This window comes from Setaria italica, chromosome V (assembly GCF_000263155.2).
Source record: "Setaria italica strain Yugu1 chromosome V, Setaria_italica_v2.0, whole genome shotgun sequence".
Classification (NCBI taxonomy): Eukaryota; Viridiplantae; Streptophyta; class Magnoliopsida; order Poales; family Poaceae; genus Setaria; species Setaria italica.
The window spans coordinates 3291709-3309806 of record NC_028454.1 but is presented as its reverse complement, the minus strand read 5'-3'; the positions used below and the strand labels follow the sequence as shown (position 1 = coordinate 3309806).

At 45.2% G+C, this 18098-nt stretch overlaps 1 protein-coding gene and 1 long non-coding RNA gene across 2 annotated transcripts; one reads left to right on the top strand and one right to left on the bottom strand.

Moving 5' to 3' along the window:
* Nucleotides 1-9099: 9099 nt before the first annotated feature.
* On the bottom strand, nt 9100-11344 carry LOC101759338 (transcription factor MYB61). The gene is made up of 3 exons (XM_004967589.4): nt 10836-11344; nt 10586-10715; nt 9100-10491 (listed from the first exon to the last, which is right to left on the bottom strand). The coding sequence occupies exons 1-3, from the start codon at nt 10966-10968 to the stop codon at nt 9480-9482; spliced, it is 1275 nt and encodes a 424-aa protein (XP_004967646.1). The 5' UTR covers nt 10969-11344; the 3' UTR covers nt 9100-9479.
* LOC105914500 lies at nt 10907-12369 on the top strand. Its single transcript, XR_001164131.2, has 3 exons — nt 10907-11044; nt 11598-11694; nt 11842-12369. It is a non-coding gene; the product is annotated as an uncharacterized LOC105914500 (long non-coding RNA).
* The last annotated feature ends 5729 nt before the right edge of the window (nt 12370-18098 follow it).

Below are 18098 nucleotides of genomic sequence, written 5' to 3'. Positions count from 1 at the left end.
GCCGGGCCCCACCGCGACAGGTGGCGCCGCCCTGGACCTGGCCAGGTCAATGCCCGGGCTGTGTGGCCGAGGCCCCCGGGCGGAGGTGCGGGGTCGGGCCGGTCGGCGCCTGCCGCGTGGACGCTCCCGCGGCGAAAGCGAAGGGTGGCCTTTTCGAACGCAAACGAAGCTTGGAATGGATTATCTGGAGTTTAATTAGGGTTTTGGGAAGATTTTGTCAGTCCCACCAGCTGGTGTGGTGCTGTACCATCAACGGCAACGAGTGTACCAAATGCGTACGAGTGATCATCAGAGTACAGAAAAGAAGAAGATAAAGATATGAAAGTTAGGCCTTGGTGTTTTCAAATTTCAACGATTAGTAGTTGCTGCACGATCTCGAGCAATCGTCGTTAGCCTGTGATTATTGTTCTTGCCTGCGAGAGATGTGGAGCATTGCTAACCTAGCAACAACCTACACTCCTAGAAATGGGGATTTCATTTTGATAGCCACACAAGCAACAAGAAAATGAAATAGTGTTTGAAACTACCTCTCCCAATACAAAATTCATGCTTGCGTTGAACAACACGGAGGACCTGGGAGATCTATTTAACTCCAGTGCAGGCTCCAAATCAGCTCACGTAGGTGCGTGGCGTGCCAGTCAATGTGACCTGCAATTGACAAGGGAAACGTAAAATTCATGAGCCGATAGGCGGCGAAGCCTTCGAGCTCATAGGTAGACGTTGAGGCGTTCTTTGAGAAAAATACCGTTAAGGTGTAAATAAATAAAATATTAATGGCATGTGCCATCGGCTGTATGAGCCGACGGGCTAAGATAGAAGCATTATAAAACAACAACCATAAAAAGGAGCCCTTGTTAACCATGCGTACATCAGATAGGTTAATAGATCTAGTCAATGTCTTGATAAGTGTAATTGAACTCAGACAAGGTAACACGAATGAGAAGGCATTGACATCAATCTACCAACTTAAAAGATTAGAATATAGCAACAAGGACCAGCCGATACTGACTGTACACAAGCAAAGATACATTAACAGATCTTAATTAATGTCTTGATAAGTGTATTGAACTTAAACAAGGCAACACGAATGAGAGGGCATTAACCCCAATCTGATAATATAAAAGACTAGAGTTCAATCACCAAAGACCTCTTACCTACCGCTTACAAGCCTATTAAGGTAAAAGTCTGATCAATGTCATGACCGTGTAATTGAACTTAGACAAGGTAACACGGTAAGAGGACATTAACTTCGACCCGGTAACCTTAACAGACAGGCTCATGGCAGTAAGGCCTTGCATGCGCCCCTATCGGCTCAATGACATCATCATACTTCCGTGAGATACGGATAAAACCCGACCGAAGCATCGGCTCTCAATGGTAGCATGCTGATGTCAGAGGCCTGACGATTAGCAATACGAGGGGTAAGGGTAAAGATCTATCGGACCTAGCATATATAAAGTAGAAAAGGCTTGCAGAGTTTACCAGCCGATACAATCAGATAACTGGTGAACGCTTAAATAAGATCAAGAAGCCGATAAAGACAACCTAATCAGATCTAAGCAGTTCGATAACTGTGAGCGCATGATGAAACTAAGAGATCGAAATGATACAACTTAATAAAATCAAACAACTCGATAACTATGAGCAATATCGAAGACAAGCAGAATATTGGACAAAGCCTAGAAAGTTCTACTTGAAATCTAAGTTAACTCGATAACTAGTCACACAATCGAATATCAGAATATAAGACTTAACTTAGAAAATTCCGATAGAGATCGTAATAACAGGGTGACGATACCTACAAGCTCGCCGTCTTTGCGAAAGGAAAAAAAAGAGCACGAGCGGAACGCGTTTATCCATCACGAGCTGCTTAGGCCTTGTAAATAAAATCAATATGCATATATAAAACACACGGAGACTCACGTGAGACAACTGAACCAAACGAGCAGATATGCGCAGGCCGGCCACCTTGGTGACGAACACGCCGGGCTGAACAGCTTGGAGATTATGGCCTCGCCGCCGTCTACGCGAGACTTGGAGTTGTTACTCTCTGCCATCTGTCGATGGCTTGTTCTTCCATCCGCCAAAGACTATCACGATGGGAACACTGAAGAGGGAGGGGATGATGGGAGAACGCAATCGCAACTGGTTTGGAGATCGCGAGACTTTCGTTTTTACGCTGGCTTGATCGACTATTGCCGATTGACTGGTTCGGAGATCGCGAGAGTTTCCTTTTTACTGTCTGCTCGATTGATGATTGCCAATTGATTGAAGGTTCCATGGAGAATTCTTGCCTTCTTGGGCGACGTGGGTACGTCGGCGGGTAAGCAGGACGCGGTGGTGTGAAAACTTTTCGTTTTTTGGCGGACTCATTTTCCTTCTATCAATTTTGATGGGTCTGCAGCTCCTCTACCCTCCCTAAAGCCTGGCAAGTGGGACCAATGTGAGGGGTAGAGAGAAATTTTTTAGGCGCAAAGTGTTTTTAAAAGTTTTGAATATAGATCACCTTTGCGCACACGTGCTCGTCCTTCCTTGCTAACCTTCCCTTATTTAAATATTCTTTTCTTGTCGACCAATCAGATGAAGCTCATTTTTACACTAGAACTCTACCAATACACACTGCAACTTTATCGGCTCTATCAGCTTTGTCGGTTGACCCCCTCCAATTAGACTTGTCATCTTCTATAAGATTTTGCCGGCCAAAATCCGGTGTCAAAAACTCCTAATAAACATTTAGTTTCATGACTCATATAGAGTTGGTATCCGTGTACAGGTGGTTTCATCTAGATGAAACTGGTATCTTCTCTCTCTTCTTAAATTAAATACTATATCATCAAAAAATCCTATGTGACATGCTAATTAATGGGAATGAAACTCCATGAAACTGGAGTAGCCTAAATACTCTGCAATGCGATTATTAGCTATTTCTGGTACGGTTTTCCCGTCTCGCGATTAATGCAGTCGCTGTACAAAGCCATTGCACGATGATTGATTAATTCAAAACGGGCGGTGACGTACGCTTGCTTGGGCTTATTGGGTAGAGCCATGGGAGCTGCTGTGAATCGAATCAACGAAGCTAAGGTGCGCGTGCGAGCCCCGAGAGCCACGCCGTGCCGCCCTCTGCTGCTTGAGCTCTTGACGATAGGTTCATACGATCCCGACGCCGACACATCGGCATGGACGGAGCCGCTGCTGTTTCTATACCATATCTTCCGTTGCGGCGGCGGCACCGTGTTGTAGTTTTGTACATCTCGGATCTCTCCCGGATCGGAGCCAATAATGTAGCTAACTGCTGCACTGATGAGGTCTAGTATATATTCGTGAGGAAATAGTCGTGTAGAAATAATACTCGAAGTGCGACGCATGCCGTGCATTGAAAAATGGCTAGCTATTCGTCGAGGAGGTTTGAAATCCGGAAGAATGTGATATCTGTTCGGGGCTTTGCTTTTCCGATCAGCGGGTGGGTTGGGAAATTTTGCGGGGAGTGCTACGTGGGAACGAGTGGAACTGCCACCGGTCTGCGCGAGAAAATTTCAAAACTATTAAATGCCAGGTTATGCTGGCCGACTTCGACTTTTTTTAATTGTTTCTTGTGCTTTTTCCCTTTTTTTTCTTTTTCAGAATGGTGGGAGGCCGCCCGTAGAGCGAGAGCCAGGAAATGCTGGGTCGATCTCCTAATGATTCTGCATCAAAGGCATGCAATGTTTATTTTTCCTAACTAGTGGTGGTCGAGCCCCGTTTGGTAGATGCTAATCGTGCCCTTGATCCATCAGTGCCTACCCTTTGTTGGCTTGCATGTTTCCTTCCTGTCCCGAGTGCCGTTCACATTTTGGCCATCACTAACGCGAGTCCGCGGCACGCAAGATTCTCCATCTCTTCATCAGATCTTTTGGGAGAAGTAACGGACTAACAGGCGTCACCGGAAGGCAATGCCGGCCGCCGTGGTTACTGGCGGCGCGGCGAGCCAGCAAAGCGTGCTCGCAGAGCGAAAAACCACACCGCCTCCCATTTCGCTCGCCGCTACTACGGGGGAAATCAGCCCGTTCGCCGATAGCCAACTCTTTCTTTAACGGCTCGTCGGTGAGGCCCGACCCAGCCGGTTTCGGAGACAACAGGCCGGTAGCGGATCGAAAGAAACCGGGCTGCCTCTGGGCTGTCACGGAGCGGGCCGTAGAGGCGCAAAAGCGATGCCGCCGGCCCGGAGGACCTCGCCTCGGCTCCACCAGCAGCGCCGGCAGCGCCGCGACGAACAAAAGCTGCCAAGTGCCAACCCCCGTGTCCCCACTTCCCCAACCTGCCTCTCTTCCTCGTCCTCTCCGACTCCCCGCCAGTTCGGCTCCGAGGCACCAGCCCCGGCCATTGGGGGTTGGTTCATCCGAGGTGAGCGCCGCCCTCTCCCTTCCTTCCGCTCCTCGCATTCCGCATTGCATCCTTTGCACAAAAACCCTGAACCCTTCGATAGTTCGATGCGCGACTTTGATGCCGATTGGATTGATTCATTCCAGAAGCCAGAGCCAGTTTATCCGAGTCCCGACGCCATGCAAAATCACCCCACTCGCGGTGCCATTCGAGTTGCCCGCCATTGCTTGCCCACATCACCTTTTTCAGCTAATCACTTGGGCAACAGTAACTTGAAGGTTGGGTGTCTGTGTCTGTATTCAGTATTTACCTCTTCCTCGGTGTTCTTTTTTTTTTCTAGCAATGCTCAGGAACCAAAATGGTTGTACTGTACACCTATGCCAAATGAATTAGGGCAGAAGTATCGAACCCATCATCAAAAACTAAGCATCTGTGTATGAGCTCTTGCTTTTGTAGACCCTGACTTCGGCTTGGCTTTGCGAGTCCTTCAGGTATGGACGAAACTGCGCGTGTTCTCTCCCAGTTCTCCTCAAACAGTTGGACTCTTATCGTTTTTGGAGAGTTGTTTTTTTACAGATACGATGTTTTATTTTCTGAACATTCCTACTACAAATGTTGCGAGTTATGACTTATGTATTCAGATGTTTTATTTGAAGGTCTGCATCTACCTCTTGCCCCAGCTTTTCCTGGGCCTTCCTGTCATATCAAGTGAGTTGTCAATCACCAATTGTCCGTCGTCTTACATGTCAAAATAGCAGTTCCTGAATCTGCATTTTATTCAGGTTTTTGGTTGACAAGCCGCTGAAACCACCTTAAAAAAGACAACATAATGGTTCCTGAATATGTTCAATGTTGATTGTGACCACATTGATATGTCTTGTCTCAAACTTTGTCCAAAAGTTGGCTTGCAAATTAATTTGGGCTGGGTGAAGTTGATGAGCTCGTTTCTGAGGAACATAACTGGAAACATTCCGCCTTGCTGAAATTTCCCAGTAGAAGGCTTGCAGATTTTCAGATTCATCATTGCCTGCTATAAAACTGGAAATCCTTAGTTGTAAGCGAACTTTTGAAAGTTTACACTTTGAAGATGAGTAAAAATTTGCTTTTCAGCTTGGCTGTTTTATTTTGACACGAAATGGATATTTTCTTTAAAGTGGAAAACTTTGAAGATTAGTAAAGCAAAAACGTGTGATTTAATCTGTTATAGGGGAAAAAGAATAAGTCAAAGCATTGAGACCTTACGCCTTAGGATCACCAAATTTCAGAAATTTTAAAAACAAAATATTTACAGAGCAGAACTGTAAAATCACTGTACAAATGAAGTCAGGTGCCTGTAGACTGTAGTAACAAAGTTGAAGTTTGAAGTAACAAGTTGCTGGAGATTTGTTATGCCTCTCCCATATTTCTTGCTACAATTTCAATTGTTTCATCATTGCCATCTTTTTGTGTGTGTGTGTGTGTGTGTTGTGATGTTATCAGCACCTTGTTAATACTTGTTAGTTGTGTTCTATCATGGGCCGTAATGGGTGTAATAATGTGTTAGCTGTCACTTGTTTTTATTGGTTGTCCGTACCTGTTCAGCTATATCTCTTTTCATAAGTGGTGTGTTACACTGCCAACAGACAACTGCAACTGTTGCTGATATGAGCTCACCTTTAGTACTTTTGTTTTACCAAGCAGCTACTTATGGTTCTACCTGTGAGAAATTTACTGGAGAATTTCAGCGTGTTAAACTGCTGGTGTTGGCTACTGAGTTTTTCTCCTCAATGTGGTTTATTGAACTATCACCAATAGTTTAACTCTCATGACTCCAATTGGTATATACAAAGAGATTGATGCTAACCTTATGAAGGCATCTAAATACGATCATGTAAAGTTATAGACATCACTAGGAACTTGCATTAAGCAATAGCTACCTCTATCGATTCATGGGATTATTTATAGTTGAGCCGAAGTGGCATTTATTGTATAGCGTTAAACTGCAGACTCTAGTTAGTTTGTAGCTGTTCTGTTCTAGGCAATGCTTGCTGTCTAAGTTCTAACATATAAGGAATGATTCTGCTTTCTCATGCTCTCGTGATACCGTCGTCATGCTCATGTCAAAAAAGAGAAAGATTGGAATAAATGTTAAGACACAACTGAGCATGCAGGAAGACATCCTTTTCAATGTCCCCCTTATTTCTTGCTAATTATATCTAACTCTGTAGTCTTGACACAGTGATGTGCAGAACTGCAGATAGGCTCACTTTACTGTCTTATGACGAAAATAAGATATGTTTGTGAGACAAGTTAATTATTCTCCCAAAACAAGTTTGTACCCAACTACCCATGGTTGATTATGCCTAGTTGATTCATGAATTATTTCTAAATTCAAGAAACCATATTCTATTTTTTTCTCAAACATGCAGGAGAGCTGCGCATCATTTCATTAACAAGGGAAAAAGAAGGTATAAGGGAGAGGGCATAAATGTGATCTCCCAGACATAATTCAAAACACAAACACCCACACACTCCCTGATAGGATACTAGATGAAGAGTACCACATACAACCAGAAGCACATGACCAGATCACCCGAGGTTATGACTAAGTACCCACGATGAGCAACCTTGGGAGCAGGTCATAGAGTCCCCTGGCACCAGCCTCACACCACATAGCACTTTCATTTGCCACTGTTTGCAAGACCAGCGCCACACTCAGGCTAGCGCCATTGAACACACAATCATTCCGATGTTTCCAAATCTCCCAAGCAACTAGGAAGATGAGGGAGTTGAGCTCTTTTCCAAAGTCTTTGCGAAGTCCTTTGCTTGCGCTGTACCACCAGCTTGAGAAGCAAACGGCAGAAGGCTGGGGCGCTATCACTTTCCATTTGAATTACAGTGATTATTTTGACATTTATTATCCAGGCTCCATTTAGAAACTGTCCACCCATTCGATTCGCACCACCCAATAGCACACGAACTATGTTTTCCATTTGAAATCTAACATTTGCTACATAACTACACCCATTGGAGTTCTATCAAATGTGTAACCTTGTGATTTTGGGCATCCCCTTGTTTCATCTTTCCTCTGTTAAAGATGATGATAGGTGGTCTCTATTACAGTACGGAGTACTAACTATTACATAATATCGCCATTCTCTTGGTGCTCTCCCATTTCCACTTATTTCCTTTCATGTGATTTTCCCTCTCGCACTGACCAAATCTTCTCTAAACATGCTGATACCTTCAACAATTCAATATTATAAGCTGCAATATCGTATCCTCATCTTTAACATCACATTTATGGAGGTACCTCGTAAAATAGAAATTAAGTACACATTCCCTTATTCATGCTAGATTGGGAAACTTTTGCATTGCATGAACTTCTTACCAGAAGCTAGCTATTCATTTATAGTTATCTCTTTTTTTGTTTTTGTGAGAAGATGTGTAGGCTTTTGAATTTTGGTTGCTGCATTTTATAACCATTGGGTTTAATTAGTTTCCAGTGTTGACCTACTTGTTTATTTTTAAAGAAACTTGTTGGTATTATTAGTTCCATTGCATTTGTCAACTCTGTAATGTCAGTTTACTTTATGTCGTCAATAGATTGAATCCTTATCTTTTGGTACCATGTGAAAGAAAATCTCTAACATCTGAAGCTGGTTGTGGGAAGCCAAGGATCGAAAGTTGCGAACAAAGTTGAAATATGTTGAAAATAAACCATCTTTAGTATTGGTCTAACCTTGGCCTAGATCTATACAATCAAGCTTAGCCTAGTAGGAAGGCAAAACCAAATTAGAGAATGATCTATGCTTGGTCGGACATGGTAGTCCCTCAATTGTAACAGTCAAAGCATCATCATTAGCCATCCCTTTCTAACTTGAATGAGGTTTTATCTTCCTTTTCTGTTTCTTAATCAGATTTTCTAAGATTTCCCCATCATTGAATCATTTAACTATTGCCTAGTGTGAATGCTTGCATTTTAAATGACTAAAAGGCAAGACAATGTTCTGCACTAAAATGCCTAGCCCCCTTGTGTAGTAAATGTCTGTCTCATCAAATTACTTAGAAATACGCCTAAACAGGCAGGTGAGTTGCAATTCTGAATTAGAAGTAGATATGAGTGTACAGCACCTGAGTTAGGCAGGGAAAAGAAAGTAAGAGACCTGAAAACTGTATTTTTTTTAAGCAAGAAGTGTAAATTCAACTCCTGAGTTGCCTAATTAATTATAGCAGATCCCACTTCTCTCTGTAAGTTGTCTTTGTATTTAGTGGACTGAACACTATGGAAACAGTTGCCTACTTATTCTCAATAACTTGCTGATTCCTCTCCCTCCGTACCTTCTAGTTTAAGAAGACATCCCTGTAAGAGAGATTATCCTAGTCCATCCATCTACTTTGTATGGCAATGTGGTGAGAAATTTCCTCATTTTCTTTAATGCGTATCTGTTTTTTACCCTTGGGGATTTTGCCTCTTTGGACAACACCAAATCAATCAGTCCTTTTCCATTTAGTATGCAGGTGGAAAGTGATCAGCTAGCTCCAGATTCTCTTTTGCAAAAGGTGATCAATGAAAGAAAAAGGTGAGTGAAAAGTAGCACTAAGGTCAATATAGCTTTAGTCCTGCCCCATGAATATGCGTCTCATGCTTAGGCATTTTGCGTTCAGGAATTTTGCGTCTCATGCATGTCAGATGTCACAGTTGAAAAAATAATCTAATATTGCTTGTATAGTTCCTAAGAGCTACCAACAAATGCAGTGTTCCACATCCTTGCCTCATTTATTTGGTAGAAAAAGATCAACCATGACTCACGTATACAAAAAGTCGAGCTGCATGCATGTACAGATAAAGACAGCAACTTTAAGTGAAAGGAAAGTAAACTTCGAGACATACTTTTCTCTAGGCTATACATTATGCTGTAATATAAATTCATACTTTGTCTCCTTTTTTTCATGTACTGCAGTATCTTTAACTGATGAACAGTTATCATTGTTGATCTCTGTATCATCATAAGAATGTACCTACGCAAACACCTCCACATAGCCTGCAAATAAATCTGTGAAGAAATGTTGTGTTTTCTAGGCTTCATTAACTCAGCTTTCTGCTATTGTTCTGTTCCATGCATGCTGAAACATGTTGCCTAGATATTCTCGAAAGACAAGGACATTCTCTGCAAATCCTTGTCATACAAATCTGATGCTACCTGCAGATGTTGCTGTGGCTGCAAATTTTGAGACCAAGCTGCACAGAGGCCCTCCATGTTGAATTGGTTCTCGGCTTTGACCACATCTTCATACAGTGATTGGCTAAGATTCTGCATGGTTGCTGGTGTATCTGTGAAGGTTCCATGGAGCAGGTCAGGCCACTTGAGTTCTTCCTCTAGGTGGCTATTTTTATCTGGCGATAAATCTGTCCATGGGAAGATACTATTCTCCAGAATTGAGCTTGTGCTTTGCAGCTCAAATCCCAAGCTATTGCTTCCACTGCTTCCTTTACTGCTACTGCTGCTAGGATTAGTGGTGTCCCAGTAGAATTGGTTACTCTGAATGCCAGTACCTCCAGAGTGTGGATTGTCCGGTGACCTATTGAGTCCTGTTGATGTTGAGAGAGTTGATGGCGAAACTGGTGGCATCACAGTGGAAATGGTGCTGCAGCTTGACTCATTCTGGTTAAACCAGAGTGGATTCGTGCTGCCTCCATGCTTGCCGCCAAATTCATTGCTGTAACACATCAACTGCTGGAAAGGGAAATTTGGAATTGGGCCTGTTGAGCGGCAGCTGGGGAGGTTATCATTACCAGAAACAAGCTGGTCAAGGAATAGCTCCTTCGATGGCACCCTTAGATGTGCCAAACTAGTAGTTTCTTTGCGATGCTTACCGAGCACTGGCAGCAGCTCTGGTGATTGTGCTGTCTCACTGAGGAGATGGCTCAAGTTGCCAAGTGCACCACCACTTGAAGGGTCAATATCGCTGGACTCGGAGGTTCTCTCAGTACTGATTGTTGGAGCTATTTTGCGATCAACCTCAGCAAGGGGCTTGTGGGTGTTGGGGTCGATGCCTTTCTGCCGGAGCTTCTTCTTGATGCTTGAATTCCAGAGATTCTTGATCTCGTTATCAGTTCTTCCAGGCAACCGTGTTGCAATCTGAGACCACCTGTTCATTTACGTGAAAAAGGCATAGTTAAGGAAAGCTTGCTTTGAAGCAATAGGTGCAAAATTCTGACAGTGTGATTTGGGATTAAATTTACCTGTTGCCCAAGACAGCATGAAGTTCAATGATAAGGTCTTCCTCCTCCTGAGAGAATGCACCTCTTTTAAGGTCAGGCCTCAGGTAATTTATCCACCTCAGCCTGCAGCTCTTGCCACACCTTTGAAGCCCTGCAATCATTAATTGGGCAGGTATGAGAAGATTGGGAGAAGAAGTGGCCTTGGAGATGAATAGGAAACAGTGGGAATGGATAATTGAGAAGAATAAAGTGTGCAGGATTTTGATTGTACCTGCAAGCTTTGGAACAGTGCTCCAGCAGCCATGCCCATGCTTGGTTATGTGGTTCATGAGCTTCTCGTCTTCCTCAGGAGACCAGAGCCCCTTCCTCAGCTTCTGCTTGTAACAGCAGGAGTGCTTCCCCATTGAAAGCAATGCAGAAGCTGAAGCTGAGCTCTGCAATCTGCACACACCTTGAGGAGCAGCACAGAATTCTTCACAGGTAATCCTCTGGTTCTAAGAACACCTCTCAACAATTTGTGGTTCAAGGGTGGGATTATTGTGGATGAACTGCTTATACGGGCTCATATAGTGGTGTCTGATAGAGTAGAGCTTGTGGGAGAACGGCAGCAACTAGTGGCTACTAATATCAGGATTTGGAGGAAGGCACTGGTAGGCTTAAGGGCACTCTTCTCCTTTTCTTTGCAGGCCTCCCTCCCCAATTGCCCCCCTTCTTTTAAAGCTGGTGGTTGTGGGAGCCTCAGGCTCTTAGCCCTTCCCTTTGTTGCTTCTCTGTAAGCGTGTGTGTCCTTATGTCCTATCAGCCCCTAGAATCTATGCCCCTTCAACCGTCGGTGGGCTTCAGGGTCTGTACCTCCACTTGTCCCTGATATGCTATTACTGCGTTGTCATTACCACAAACTATTATAAGAAACTCTGGATGGTTCATCCTTCCTAGATCAAGAAGTATTGTTACTTTGTACTCAAGTCAGTTGTAAAAGAGGTTTGTCAAAGTTACATGATTCGGAAAAGGATTGATGTTTTTTCTCCTGTAGTGAATGAATGTGACCTGGAGAGCTGCTAGTCTGTCACTGCTACTATGAACTTTTTCCCCGGCAACCTCTGCGTCACATGTATTCCATGCAGGGAAAGGTACACAGCTGGACTGGGAGACTTTCCCTCATCAGAACATATATACTAGGATTTCAGTATATACACATGTTTGCATACTCTTAATCTCTCTTATCTTCTAATATGTTGAGCCTGACATAAGTATCATCCTTCATGCTTATTTCGCAGGAAAGCCACCAGATCATTTCTTACCCAGAGAAACCTTCCATCAATCATCAACAGGCGGCATCAAATATTTGCATTCCAGGACAGAGAGCATCTTCCTTTTCTGTCTCCGCAAGCCAGCAATGCAAATTTTCTTTAGGACCTCCAGGCTCCAATCAGAAATCTTTGCTCCAATCCAAAGAAAAAGCATGCTGGCACCTCTGAAGAAGTTCGCAATCAGTCAGAGAGAATCAGACCTTCTGTACAGATGATTGCCTCGGCTGTGGTATGCTTTCTTCATTGGCCGTGTTCTGACGCAGAGCGAAGCGCAACTGCAACATGCACAAGTTCTGTAAACCTTGGTCTGGTGAGTATAGAGAGGTATATTGGTTGTTGGATTTTTTATGGTTCTGGTGCGAAAACTTCCATACGCTGTCTTTGTTCGGAGACAGAACACTGGGGGTATAATAGTCTCAATGAGGTGGCAAACCCTAGCATTTTATTTGTTATCCTCCATTGCTTGTCTGCTAAAAGAAATGCCTTGATTCATGACACGATGATTGGAAGATGCAATGGCATCCTCATAGTGCCCATGTGCCTGTGGATACTGTTGCGATTAAACAAGCAGAATCGATTATCGTTGATTGAACGTTTTATAATCGGGGTGATCATCTGTACAAGTCGGCTTTTCCTGATGCTCAGAAGCTTCCGTTGTTCTCTTGTGAAGATTTTCTGGGGCTCTATGGTCTTTGAGTCTGCCAGAGCGAGCAAGTAGAAATGCGACGCGTGTGTGTTCCCGAAGATTTGAGTGCTTTAGTGTTGTCAGGGTCACAACTTCACACAATTATGGAAAAACCGATGTGCAGAAAATCGCTCATTATTCTGACAATGCATCCCTTTAATTGGAGGTTTTGAGTCATTCATGAACTTACCCATCACTCATTATCGCGATTTTCTATGAGTTCCCTTTCCCCCTTGCTCCAGATGCATGTATCGGAAACAATTGAATCAACAGAATATCTGCACGGAAAGAACCTGCATTATTTCTCTAATTTTTTCTGCTCATTTGTTTTATTTATCATTTCCGCCTTGGATCCCGTTTATTTAGGGGGGTGCCAATTATTAAAGGTGCGCTTACAATAAATAGACTGGGTGAGAAAAGAAATGAGGCCATCTGCAGGCCCCCTATTGGAAGGTGGTGGTCACGGGAAAAGCTGGTTTGACAATTGAGGCATCTTTGTGGGGTCCTGCTCGTGGGCCCACCCCTCCCTAACGTATACCTTCAATGATTAAGCCAGCGGTTACTGTGATCAGCTAGCATTTTGGTTCCTAGCGTCTAAACTGACTCTAAAGGTGCACAGGAATTTTTTTTTTGGGGGGGTTGTAAAAATGGGAAATGCAATTATTTTTCTTCAACTTTTTTGCTATTAAATTTAGCTTGAACAAAGACCTCGGAATCGGATCGTTTTGAAGGAAAAACAGAGTCTGGAACCTGTAATATAAACTCCAGTTATTCTAGATGGAATGGAAGGGTGGACTTTTCTTTGCTTCGAGGTAACTTTAGCTTCTTCTTTTTTTTTGCACGTAGCTAACTCAACACAAGTAATAGATCATTTCCAGGCATCGCCACATATTTTTCTCACAAAATTGAGTCGACCTTAATACAAAAAACTGCATGAGTTTAGCCCCTTAGCTTATTCTGGTGATTTTTTCGCATCCCCATGTTTTAACGTCACCACGGGACCTCAAACTAGCAGACCATTACCTACGTACCATGAATCAGTCGATAATATCTCTAGCCAGACTTAATAATCAAGCGTTAATGGCGATCAGACGCCGTCACGGTCCACACACACATGGCGCGTACTGGAAGTGTGGGGGCAGAGGAGCACGGACCGATAGCAACAGTACCTACAGCTCCGTCCTCACGCCACCACCCCTAAAAGCCACCGGAAACAGGACCGCACGGATCCGCCTCGGCGCCACGCTCCGGCCAATCGGCGGTGGCGACGCCGTCGGCAGGGCACGCGCGCGCCCAATCCGCCCCCACGGCCGGCCTCGGCCTCGTATCGTATGCGGCCGTCTCGGGCCGTGGCGGCCAGCGAACAGCGACGCCCCCGGCCGGAGAAAATCAGAAAAGCTAGCTCCGGCGGGGACCGCGGCGCGCGCAGCTGGGCTAGCTGTGTGTGCCGTGTGCGTGACAACTATTGGCCCGAGGATCCCGCGCGGGCGGATCGCCATCCCGCATTAATCCTCCGCTAAGCAAGTGGCTAATCAATTAATCTTCGCTTGATCGGATCATATTATATATACATATATATAAATGAATTTGTTTGCGTGGTCGAGGTGCATGGGTGTGAATGTGAATGTAATGATCGTCGCCGGAGGCGAAGGGCGAAGAGGACGACGGACGGACGGGAGGAGGAAGAAGACGACGACGACGATGTGAGGCGCGTCACTGTAGGCGAATAAAGTCGCGGAGGGTCGCCGTCGCTTGATTTTTTTTTTGGTTCCTTGCGTGGTTGCTAGCTGGCCGTCCTTGTACGTATGCATGCATGCCCCAGTTGCCCACATGTACGTATCTATACGACGCGTTTTCAACGAGCCTTTGCTCGTACACTTGTCTCCAGCTTGGATTTATATTTTTTTTTTGCCACGGTTTAAGTGAAACAGCCCTAGTATCTTTGTCACTTCTCCGACGACGTTGAGTACTACCTCTGCAACTTTTTTACATGTCAGGTTAGATTTGTTTTTTGATCAAATTTATAGAAAAATACAACAATATCTATAATACCTAATTTGTTTCGTCGAATTAGTATAGTTGTTGTTGTATTTTTCTATAAATTTGGTCAAAGTTGATAGGTTTGACTTAGGACAATCCTAATGTGGCATTGGACAAAGGTTTATACTCGGTCAATAGTCCAAAGGTTTATACTTGGTCAATAAAAGTGAGTTTTTTCTTAAAAAAGATCTAGCAAAAAGTAAATCATCACATGGACGACCGCTACGTTGTTTTAGTGTAAAGCGACCGGTTAGTAAATTTCCTTCACAACCAAAAAATTAAAATATGGACTATTTTTTGGGAAAACATGGACTATGCGTTGAGGAGTGACATACATGGGTATCATTGTCTGTCCTAGGGATACTGGCGGGGCGGGTTCTTAGAGCATCTCTAATAGCATACGTAAAACTGGTGATCTAAAATCAGTTTTGGGTATAGGAGAGAAAAATTTAGGTATTTCAAAGTTGCCCTCTCCAACAGCATATCTAAAATTGGTGACCTATATTTCACCTAAGGACTAATCCACAAACAAAATCTTTTTCTAGGGGCTAATTTGCAAAATCAGTTTCTCCTCTCCTTATCCTCTTCCTCCCCAGCCACATATCATTATCCTTCCCCATCGCTCTTTGCTTCCAGCCACCGCCACCCTATGCTCCTCCCCGTGCAGCCGCTCTCACCGCACCGTCCCGCCGCTCTCCTCGCACCGGCCCGCTCTCACACCGCCGAGCCACTGCAGCTCAGCCCGCTGGTCGCCTGCCCACCCCGTGGCTACGCCGGCGGAGTTCTTCGCGTGCGCCTGGGAAGGAGGTGAGAGGCGGTGAGGAGGATGGCCGCCGCCCTCAAGCTTCAGGGTCCTCGAATCGAGATCCGTGAGCACCAATGCCGGCGGCGGCAAAGTCCGCTGGCAGGGCCAAATCTGAGGCAGAGAAGTCCGGTGGCGGGGCCAAATTGGAGGCGATGATGGTGAGGACCGGCGGGGCAAGCTTGACGGCAAGGTCCGGCAGCCGGTGGTGGCACAGTTGGCGGAGTGTGCAGCGGCAGGCGCTGGTCGGAAAAGTCCCTAGAGGTGCGGTTGACCTTCCCACGTGAGAGGAGAAAATATAGCAATCCAAGAGTTGGATTGGTATATTTAGGTTAAAGAGAGAGAAATTTAAATCATAGTCTAAAAATTTTAGGAATAGCAATCCATATAGCAAATCTGTTGGAGTAGATTTTTTAGACTTTTGGTAGTTTTTAGGTATAGCAAATGAGTTTAGATAGGCTGTTGGAGAGGCTGACCCGGTTGGCCACCCCGGCAAATTGCGCTTTGCAGCGCATGTGGCGCAATTGCAACTCCCTTGTGGTCACGTTTGCGCACATGCTAAGGGGTGTGTGGATCCTTGAGCTAAAGTTTAGTCCGTATCACATCGAATCTTCAGAGGCTAATTAGGAGGACTAAACATGAGTTAATTATAAAAGTAATTACACAGATGGAGGCTAATTCACGAGACGAATCTATTAAGCCTAATTAATCTATCATTAGCAAATGGTTACTGTAGCAACACATTGTCAAATCATGGACTAATTAGGCTTAATAGATTCATATCGCGAATTAACCTTCATTTGTGCAATTGGTTTTGTAATTAGTCTATATTTAATACTCCTAATTAGTATCTAAATATTTGATGTGATATGGACCAAACTTTAGTGAACCTAAGTCCAGTGGACAATAAAGCAAACCCGCGGAAACCCGCGACAAGCCGCAGCTTCAATTTTTTTGGCAACTGCGCTCGTCATGTCTATTCTCGAGGCTGCTAGCTTATTCCTCCGCCACCTGCCACCAATGCGAGATTGATTTCCAATCGAAATTGCTTGCTAGCTTCAACTCCCTGCTGCCTTGCATTGCTAATCGGTTTGCATGCATGGCAGTTAGCGAGGCAGACAGGCAGTAGCAGGCAGGTAAGCTAATTATTATGCGGGTCATGCGGGTTTATATATATCCGCCATCAAGTCCACGAGACGCATGCTAGCGGCAAGGTTGAAGTTGTGGACAGTCACAAACCCGTCTAATTAAGTTGCGGCTAGTGTGATGACTTCGCGGTTGTCCGCAACCCGCCCCACCCGCATCGCTATCTGTCCTGAATCTGGGAGTGAAAGTAACATTCTCTCCAGGTTTTTGTTATAAACCGGTTGTGTTACCACCAGCTTCACTATGAGTACGCTGTCCACCAGCAAATTAACATGTTTAAAGGGTATCTTTTGGTAAAATCATTCTTGAAAGAGCATAGAGGCTCCTAATTCGGTTTTTCATGATTAATGATTATATCATTATGACTAACGCGTGTTTTGCAGCTGCAATTAAAAGTTAGATCATCATGATGAGCTTTTGTGGTATTCTTGGCCTATATTATTGGTTTCCATTGCACTGGTGCAAAGGATATGTGCAAAGGTTAAGGATAAGTTAGTTCTAAGAGCACCTTTGGCAGAGATGTGCGAATGGCTCTTGGAGCCATTTTAGATGAAGCTGCGCCAAAGAGCTTCAAAGAAAATGGCTCCCAAGGAGAAGATCTTGAGAAGCCGTTTCAAAGAAAATGGCTCCCAAGGAGAAGATCTTGAGAAGCCGTTTCTTTTTTTCTACTGGGGAGACGGAGCTAGAAATTGTAGCTCCGATGCGGCTCCTCCCTCAGGCCCGCCTGGATGGTTACGGAACTGCCCATAAACTTCACAGCCACGTGATCTCCAACTGGCATCCTCTCTGTACCGCGACTTGCCTCTCTCGCAGAAACGGCGGCAGCGCCTTCAATCCTCTCTAGCGCCCGACGCCAGTCGCACGCAGGGAGGCCACTCCCAGTGGTGAAAACAGCGGATCCACCATGGCTGAGCTCGATCCAAGGATTGGGGGCGCTAGAGCCTCCGCATCTGGGCCAGATAGCACCCTACGGTCGGGCGGACCGGCGGTGGCCAGCCAAGGCGAGGCTTCGCAGGCGGCCGGCCAGGTAGCAGCTCACCAGGACGGCGGCTCATGGGCCAGCGGTCCGGCGGCTGCCTTGACCGTGGGCGTAGGAGCATGGCCCGGTGGCGCCCCTTGTGGTGTGGGCATCGACGTGCTTCCCGGAGGGACGACCATGGCGGGCAGCGGAGTATTGCTGGAGTGGTGGAGCAGAGAGCGGCCGCGGCTCTCGAGCCAGATTGGCTCTCAAGCATCTTGGTGTCGGCGCCGACGCTGGCGTTGGTCGGGAACCAGAACACCAAGGCAAAGGAGGAAAGAGAGGTAAGGGTGCCAGTTCGAGGAGCCCTGGCTCATCGTGGAGGAGGACGTGGTGGCTGGGCACCTAGGCCACAAGTGCTGGTCCCTGTTGCCCCTGCAATCATCGATATCAACAATGCTGATCCAATGTAAGAAATACTTGTCATGCTAGCAATTCGCTAAGTCGTGTCGTACATCTCTGTGTGAAAATGGAATTTCTAGTATGCTTGGAATGTGTAGGCTACTTGATGTTTGGTGCTTATGGTACTGATT